At 57.1% G+C, this 8,957-nt stretch overlaps 1 protein-coding gene across 1 annotated transcript; it reads left to right on the forward strand.

Annotated features, from left to right (window-relative positions):
- Positions 1-2,857: 2,857 nt before the first annotated feature.
- Positions 2,858-5,371, forward strand: CLEC11A (C-type lectin domain containing 11A). The gene is made up of 4 exons (XM_029925111.1): positions 2,858-3,332; positions 3,565-3,751; positions 4,074-4,265; positions 4,678-5,371. Exons 1-4 carry the CDS (start codon positions 3,186-3,188, stop codon positions 5,121-5,123), a joined length of 972 nt encoding a protein of 323 aa, XP_029780971.1. The 5' UTR covers positions 2,858-3,185; the 3' UTR covers positions 5,124-5,371.
- Positions 5,372-8,957: the final 3,586 nt, after the last annotated feature.

The following is an 8,957-nucleotide window of genomic DNA, read 5'->3' on the forward strand; positions in this document are numbered from 1 at the left end:
CCCCCCCCCCCCCCCCCGTACACACACTCTCCGCGGCACGCATGACCTAACCTACCTGCACGTCTGTCACCACAAACACAACAAACACACCGCACTGCAACATGTACGTACCACACCCGCATGCCAGAGCACACAAGCCGCACAGCACTTACCCACCCCTCCCCCAACAGGGGCACGCACCCAGGTGTGCACGCTCAGATCTCCAGCTCACACGCAACCCAGAAACACGGACACACAACTATGTGTGCATGCGGCTCCACCATACTCCCCCACCTCAGAATTCGGCACACAGGTGTGCACATGCCCATTTAGATGCACAACACGGAGCCATACCTCCCCTCCGCAGTTATTGCTGATGTTTCCTGAGCACTTTCTGTGCACCAATCTCTGCTCTGGACTTACTCATCAACTTCTCACACCCATTCTATGGGCTGTGCACTTTCTCCATCCCCATTTGCCAGAGGAGGAAACTGGGGCACAGAGAGGCAAAGTCACTCAGCGCCCAAGGTCACCCAGCTGTAAAGAGGTGGTACCAAGGATCAGGGAACAGGTGGCCTGGCTTGGTCTTTATACCACTGTTGTTCACTGCTGGGCACACCACAGTTGCGTCTCCTCCTTCATTATACACAGACATGCCCAAAGTCTCCTCGCAGCTCAGGTCTCTGATGCCTGGGACATATCACAGAGACAGAGCAGGTGTCTTAGGGTGAGTGAGTCCCCACAGCCCAGGCTCCCGCCTCCTTCCAGCTCCCCCAGGGCTGCCAGCTGGTGCTCAGGCACCTGCAGAGGGCAGTTGAAGAAGCCTCTGGATGCATCTCCAGCTGTGGGCTCCTGGGTACCCGGGTATGAGCCAGCCCAGCCTCAGGAGGCCCCGCTCGGAATGCATACCCACCAGCCCAGGTGGTGAGCATCTGGGCCCAGGGAGAGAACAGCTGCCCGTCTTGGCAGCAGCTGCAAGAGAGGCTGCGCAACCCTCTACAGTTTACAAGGCCTTTCCCGGCCTGTGCCTTATCTCTCAAGGCCTCTAGCTGCTAGGGAGGGTTCCCCAGGCCCCTGATGGGCACTGGAAAGGCCCAGGCTCTGAGGTGGTAGGCAGCCTGCCCCATGTCACACTGCTCTCTGCTTTCTGGGATTTCTTGGATTTCCCAGGCCCCTCTTGGGGCTCCTAGCAGCGGAGGGCAGATGCCTTGCCCTTGCTTAGAGCCCGAAGCCTTGGCTAGCAGCTGCCACGCCAGTGACCTCCAGCAGGTTGCAGCATCCCTTCTTGGAGCCTCAGTTTCCTTCCTTGAAGGGCGGGCCGTGCCATCCCTAGCTGGTGAGCTCCACATTCTCTCTGGCACAACCAGCCAGGCCCGGGCTGGGAAAGCCCTGGATGACTCACAGGTCTGGCATAGAGTGGGCACGCCATGGCCTCCTGTTTCCCTTGCCTCTCCAGCTTCTCTCCCATTGCCCTCACCACCTCTACCCCGGCTATCACCTCCCCCCCCGCCCGGCACCCCTGTGCACCTGCCTAAGGGGCTCGGGTGCCACTGATACACAGTGGTCAAGCCTTCACTCCTGTGGCTAAACTGTTACCCCGTCAGGAATGGCCATTTCCTTCCTCGCTAAGCAGATTGATTGAATGCCTACTATGTGCTAGCTCCAGGGACACAGCAAATACGACTGCCTTTGTTGGCAGGGGACAGGCAGCAAACAAGAAAACAAATAAGACAATGCCTGTCTTGATTATACCTATAAGATAAAAAAAATGGGGTAAATTTGTGGAAGTGCAGCTTGTTTAGATAGGATATCAGGGAAGGCCTCAGCTGAGCTGAGACTTCAGTAGTGAGAAGGATAAGGAGCTGGGAGAAGACCCTAAGAGCACCTAGAAGGAAAAGGCCGGTGCAAAAGCTCTGGAGGAAGCTTGGCATTGGGGAGATAGCCAGGAGGCCAGTGTGGCTGGATCCCCTGGGAGGGGGCAAGGGGAGTGGGGGTAATGAGCTTACAGAGGTGCAAAGGGCCCATTCCCCGCCCCCTCCCCCCCATGCTGGGCAGGCCAGGCCCATGCTGAGGACCAGGTTTGGCTTCTCTCCTGCATATGATGGGAAGCTGGGGAAGCTGGGGGAGCAGGGGAGTGGGGAGTGACGTGATCTGATTTACGGTTTGGAAGCATGGCTCTGGCTGCGGCAAGCAGCGTGGATTGGAGGGGCTCGGCAGAAGGGAGGGGGAGAGTCAGGAGGAGGCTACTGCAGTGGTCCAGGCGGGAGAAGAGGCACTGGGCTGAAGGCTCAGAGCTCTGGAGCCAGCCCTGCGTCTGTCTACTCCACCTCCTGGAGAAAGCCTCCTTGACCATCCCCACCCCACCCTTCCCCCTCCCTTCTGCCCCAACACCCCACGTCGTTGTGGGAAGGTCTGCGTGTCTGTGAGCAGCTGGAGTCCCCAGCATTGCCCCACCCCGGGCCTGGCCTGCAGGATGCTTCCAGGAAAGTACAGCAAATGAAGCCCAAAGCCCCACCTTCTAGAAGTGCATACACAACCACATACATGCTCTTCACCTGTGTCCCCGCAGACAGGCACACACACTCATTTTCATGTTGCGGCAAGGGCTCGAGGGCAGAATGGGAGATCTGAGGGCAGGAGGCGCCCTAGAGCCTGCAAACTGTGGGAAAGCCTCCTCCAGCAGGGTGTGTGGGCGATGGTGGCCACAGGGTAATAAAAACCTTATGGAGACCCTGCAGTCTTCCTGCTCCTGAGGAGTGGCCAGGGGGAGGAGTGAGGAGCAGGGCCAAGCCCCAACAACCCCCCGAGGGGGTTCCTGGGCAGAGGCTGTGCCCTCAGGATCCCTTGGAGAGTTGGTTCCCTTCTCTTCTGGCTATCTGAGCTTTTGGCCATGGTGGAAGGAAAGAGCAGGGCGGAAATGAGCTCTGGAAAGTGGGAAGAGGGGGGTATGTGGAGAGACCCAAGGCGGGATCCAGGCTTTGGAACGTTGGAGGTTTCCGGCCACAGAGGCAGGGCCTTCTGGGAGCCAAAAGAGGCGGGGAGGACACACACAGAGGAGCAGAGACCAACGAACTGGACCGGCAGACAGAGAGGAGAGCTGGGAGAGGGACCAGGGACTAGTGATCTCCCCACACTCCAGTCCCAAGAGACACCCCCCTCCCCAGAGATATTCCTTTGCGGCCTTGGGTGCTGCAGAGCCCAGCCTGATGCAGGCAGCCTGGCTGCTCGGGGCCCTGGTGGTCCCTCAGCTCCTGGGCATCAGCCATGGGGCTAGGGGAGCAGACAGGGAGTGGGAGGGGGGCTGGGGAGGCGCCCAAGAGGAGGAGAGGGAGAGGGAGGCCCTGATGCTAAAGGTGAGTTGCTTAGGACTCTGCCTGGGAACTGTGGGTGTGGGAGGGAGGGTATTCCAGGGTAAGGGAAATGGGCCAAGGAGGGAGATGGGGCAGGCTGAAAGGATGGGGATCATGGGTTCAGACAAGGGACTCGGGGGCAGAGAGCCAGCTTACTGCTGCAAAGGGGTGGCTGTAGCGTGTGGGCAGTGAGAATGCAGATGGGCTAGCCATAACCATCCTTCCCTTGCCTCAGCATTTGCAGGAGGCCCTGGGGCTGCCTGCTGGGAGGGGGGACAAAAATCCTGAGGGAACTCCTGAAGGCAAAGGGACCTGGAGCACTGAGGAAGACGGTCAGGGGGAGGAAGAGGAGGAAACAACGACAAGCCCCACCTTAGGCCCTAGCCCCTCTCCCACCCCTGAGGACACCGTCACTTATATCCGTGAGTAATCATTAGCTCCACGCTGCCCCCAGGCCTCGGTGGTCATTTTCTCAAAAATGAACGGTCCTTTCACTGCCCGGCACCTTTCAATTGCCCACCGCCCAGCCGATGCTTCCCCCCACCCTCACTCGCCACGCCCTTGGGAGTTCCGGGTGTCCAGCCTTGCCTCCCACGAGCCTGGGGCCACTGGCCCCCACTTTCCAGGAGTCCTGAGTGCCCCCTACCCCAACTCTGTCCCCAGAAGCCCTAGTTTCCCCAGGTCCTTTGGTCCCTCAGCTCCGCCCCCTGGGTCCTGTCCAGCGTGTGCCCTGTCTGTTCGCAGTGGGCCGCCTGGCCGGCCTGGACGCAGGCCTGCACCAGCTGCATGTCCGTCTGCACGCGTTGGACACCCGCATGGTCGAGTTGACTAAGGGGCTGCGGCAGCTGCGGGAGGCGGCGGGCGACACCCGCGACGCCGTGCAAGCCCTGCAGGAGGCGCAGAGCCGCGCGGAGCGCGAGCATGGCCGCTTAGAGGGTGAGTCCGCACCGTGCGGGGCGGGGAAAGTGGGACGATCCGGGTCAAGTGGAGGACTGGTGGGCGGAGGAGGCGTGAGGACCTAAGGTGTCAGGGATGAACGGGTTCCTAGAGATTTGGAGAGTGTTGGCTTTTGCGGAGTTTAGAGTAGCGAGGAGAGCGACTGCGGAGAGCTAGAGCGCAAACGGGGAGGTACGCTCCTAACCGCGCTGTGGAGCGTACCGGTCTCGGGCCGCGCCACGCCCCCTACAGACTGATTCCAAAAGTCTGGCCCCACCCCCGGCCGTCCTAACTCTCCGCCTCCTTACTCCCCGCGGTTCTGACCCCGCCTCCTCCCGGCCCGGCCCCCGAGGCTCTAACCCCGCCTTCTCCCCGCCTCTGGAGCCCCTGACCCCGCCCCACCCGCCCTCAGGCTGCCTAAAGGGGCTGCGCCTCGGCCACAAGTGCTTCCTGCTCTCGCGCGACTTCGAGGCTCAGGCGGCGGCGCAGGCGCGGTGCACGGCGCGGGGAGGGAGCCTGGCCCAGCCGGCGGACCGCCAGCAGATGGAGGCGCTCACCCGCTACCTGCGCGCGGCGCTCGCTCCCTACAACTGGCCGGTGTGGCTGGGCGTGCACGACCGGCGCGCCGAGGGACTATACCTCTTCGAGAACGGCCAGCGCGTGTCCTTCTTCGCCTGGCACCGCGCGCCCAGTCCGGAGCCCGGTGCCGGGCCCAGCACCGCGCCACACCCGCTCAGCCCCAACCAGCCCAACGGCGGCACTCTCGAGAACTGCGTGGCGCAGGCCTCGGATGACGGCTCCTGGTGGGACCACGACTGCGAACGCCGCCTCTACTACGTCTGCGAGTACCCCTTCTAACGGGGCCGGTCCTCGTCTCTCCAGTCCATCCCACCACTCCCCCTTTGGCTGGGTGGTTCATCATTCTAGAACGCCCTTTCCCTACCCTGTCTCTCTGCCCGTGGGTGGAAGCGTGTTCCCCCCTGGCTGGGTGATCCGGGGAGTGGGGGGCCTTCCGCGGGCCCGAGAGCCCTGACTTGCCTGTGTCTTTCTTGAGAGCGGCGGGCACCAGGCTAAGTCCGCTGCCACTAAAAACGTGTGGAATCTGACTTGAGCGCACTTTTGGTCTGTAGCTCGTCGCGGGGCAAGACCCTGGCCTTTGGATGCCTATCCCGTTATGCTTTTACAGGTATTATTTGAGCCCCAGAACCAGAATGATGGAGAACACATGTACATATGTACACACATCATCCACTCCTGCACACGCAGCTGACCCCTCCACCCCTTTCGGGTCCGCCCACGGCCTTTGGGACAACAGGGCCTGTCAATTATTGTCCAGGCCTTGGCCTCGGTCCTGGGCAGAGAGATAATGGGAAATACAAAGGAGCTAAAGGTTCTGACGAGTCCTGCAGGAAAGAGCGCGTTTAATTTTGTTTCAGCAGTGTATCTCAGACTTGTTGCACCAGATGTACCGTCAGGCCCTGCCCCACTCCCTGCCCCTTCCCCCAGCTACAGGGGCAAGTGTTGAGAGGCAAACTGAAGGATCTATACAGCCTGGAAACTTCGCTCCTTCCCAATGGCCCCTGCCTATGTGGCCATAAGCTAGTCTCTTCTCTCTGAGCCTCAGTTTCCTCATCTGAACATGGGCGCAATCATCTCTACCTTGTATTAGCCCTTGGGAAGCTCAGATGTGCCCAGGAAAGTGAGCATTTGAAAAATGGTTGCATGTCGGTCACATGCTCCCTTTCTCCCCGCCCCTCCCCCCACCTTTGCCTACCGTTGTTCCCGGAGTCAGAAGACCCGAGAGTGGGCTAACCTGGGCATTGGCATTGAGGACAGCACTCCTTCAAGGCGGATTTTGGAGTCACCCAGGGTTTCTCCCCTACACTGGCAACATGGTCTTGACCCTGACATCATCATGGAGGCCAGGAACTGAAGTGTGACCCTGTTTGTCCTTCTATTCTGTCCACCCTCTCCTTCAGCCGTGGTACCACCAGCCTAAAATGTCACCACTGGATCCACCAGTGGAAGGAATGAGCCACCCCGGGTCATTTCTCAGCCCCACAGGCCCCGTAGGAGTAACAGAATGGAGAGTGGTGGCAAACTTCGGGGGAGGGGGCTCTGGTCAGGAAGGCTTCAATCAGGGGAACAGAAACGTTGCTCAAAATTCTTCCCCCTCTGAATTTGTTTACTGGGGTCGGGGAGGGGCGGCAGGTGTCTCATAGGCAACCAGAGGGCACATTAGGCCGACATTGATGGGTATCTGCTATTGCCCGGAAGGGGTCCACCATTACAGACCTGATAACATTCTGGAAAGTGAGTTGGGTAGATCAATGGTTACCTGCCTGCATTCTGGAGCCAGACATCCCAGGGTCTAATCCTGTTTGGTTATTTACCTACCAGGCAACTAAAGTGAGACATAATCTTGCTGTGCCTCAGTGTCCCCATCTGTACATGGTGGAGGAGGGTAATTGAACCTAACTCCTAGATTAGTGCTGGACACAAAGGAGTCCTTGCAACATCTGATCTGACTCTCACACGGCAATTTGAACCCCACCTTCACCTCTGCATGCTCTTTCCAGACACTCTTTTGCATATGTACCAGTTCATTGAAGGAATGGCTCCTGAAAAACCCGCTACCGCCTCCCCCCAGGTTAGGTGCCCGTGTGAAGTTCCGTCACCACCGAGTCCTCTTCTGACCTAAGCCCTGATCAGCCAGACCAGGGAGCCTTGCTGGGTAGAGCTAAGTATGACCAACCCCGTGCCCCAGCATCCCCTGGCACAGGGGAGCCCTTTGCAGAAAGGAAGATGTCTCTGTGGGGCCATGTTGGGGACCCCGAGTTGAATCCGAACTCCACTTCTCTTGGTCCCCGGCCTTCCCCAGGCCAGGTCAGGAGCCTCCCCTGGGTTCCCACAGAGTCGAGGCTTTCCTCATCACACCGTGCATTACTCTAGGTGCGCTGTCTGGTCATTGTCATACTAAGCCCAGGGACATAGAGTTGTGCGCCCACAGAGAGGCCCAAGATGGAGGGCAAGTTGAAGCATCAGATCAGCTCCCTTGTACGCTGAATTCTGGGCTGATTCCTGACTCAGGTCTGTTTATAGGAACCCTGCTCGCCCCTGCCCACCTCCGCCAGAAGCCCGTCCTGGCCTGCCAAGGGGCCAGCGTTTGCCAGTGCCCCCTGCCTGGCTCTCTGAGGAGCATCTGCGGTTTGAGAGCTTGGAGTGGCGGACCACAGAAGGCCTCAGCAGCTGCCTGGGATCGATGCATGAAGACATTCCAGGAAGTGGCGAAGGAAAGGCTCACAGACCTGGGATGACCCAACGGGAGAAGGAGAACCCGGCGGATCACCGGTTTGCCAAGACTACAAATCCCAGGAGGCCGAGCGACAGGCGCCTCTACTTTCTTCTCAGAACCACGTTTCCCAGCAGCACCCGGAACCCGACGCCCGTCTTCTCGAAAGCCCCGCCCCCTCCTCCCACTTGAAGTTCGCTTACGTTTCCCGGAAAGCAAGACGACCACGCCCTTCGCCATAAGGTCAGAGCTTGGCAGTCTCGGATCAGAGCTGACCCTCTCCTTTTTAAAAAAATGATTACAAAAAAAAAATTTTTTTTTGTGACACCCCCTTCCTCCCTTCCCTACGGGTCTCGCCCCAAGGTGCTTTGGGAAATGTAGTCCCGTCACGCGTCAAAGGGAAGAAAAACCCGAAGCCTTAGACTGACATTCACTGAGGCTTAGACTGTAACCTATGCTTAGATCTGCCCAAGAGTTTTTAAAAATACCTGTGAATTGCCGCGGATAATTGGAAATTGATAATAAGCATTTTTAAAACATAAGTGCATAGAAAATATCAGAATGCATAGAAAATGGTAAGAAATACTTCTCAAAATTTGAGTGTCTTGACTATGTACTGAATTACAATATAAAATGCACTATAAAAATCCTTCCTTGGCCTGGAAGCGAATTGCTAAATACTGGTCCATGCTAATTTAGTTTCTCCAAAAAAAGAAAAACAGAACCCACCCTTTTTATTAGGAAATAACCTCTAGCTTACAGATAACCTGCAAAAATATAAATAGTATATACCCAGACTTATCTATTATTAACAGTTCCTCCCATTGCTTTGGCTTTATCAGTCTTTATCTGTGTCCATCCATCCATTCATCACCCATCATCCTCACCCAATTACCAGGAACAAATCAACATCAGGTTTACTGACCTATTGCAGGGAAGGCCACATCCCACAGGAGAAGCTGCGATCAGCTTATTGGATCCGGGGGAAGAGAAGAATTCGGGTGAAATTTAAGTGGAACTGTGTTTTGGTAGCTTCAGAGCAAAGCAGAGATGTGTATAAATGAGTCAACAGTTATGGACTGCTCATAAAAAGTGGACTCCGGATCCTGTTTCCTTGGAAACTACAAAGTTATATACGTGGCATGCTATGCCCAGAAACTCTATATAAAGCTCTACATCAGGGCCGGAAGTTGGGGCTTCGCATCTGTGTCAAAGTGACTTAGATCTTCCAGGAAGAGTAAGAGAAGTTTCATCCTTATGGAGATACTTACAAACAGCAAAGTTTCTAAAAGCCTATGATTTTACTTTTTTTTTTTTTTAATGTTTTTTATTTATTTTTGAGAGAGACAGCCTGAGCAGGGGAGGGGCTGAGAGAGACACACACAAAGTCCGAAGACAGG

Source organism: Suricata suricatta, chromosome 16, assembly GCF_006229205.1.
Source record: "Suricata suricatta isolate VVHF042 chromosome 16, meerkat_22Aug2017_6uvM2_HiC, whole genome shotgun sequence".
Taxonomy (NCBI): domain Eukaryota; kingdom Metazoa; phylum Chordata; class Mammalia; order Carnivora; family Herpestidae; genus Suricata; species Suricata suricatta.

What these genes read in the sequence shown, in the direction of transcription:
- CLEC11A (XM_029925111.1), top strand. Translation starts at nt 3,186, where the DNA reads ATGCAGGCAGCCTGGCTGCTCGGGGCCCTGGTGGTCCCTCAGCTCCTG. An exon ending in GGACACCGTCACTTATATCC is followed by an intron (nt 3,752 to 4,073) that starts GTGAGTAATCAT and finishes GTCTGTTCGCAG; the next exon opens with TGGGCCGCCTGGCCGGCCTG. An exon ending in CGAGCATGGCCGCTTAGAGG is followed by an intron (nt 4,266 to 4,677) that starts GTGAGTCCGCAC and finishes ACCCGCCCTCAG; the next exon opens with GCTGCCTAAAGGGGCTGCGC.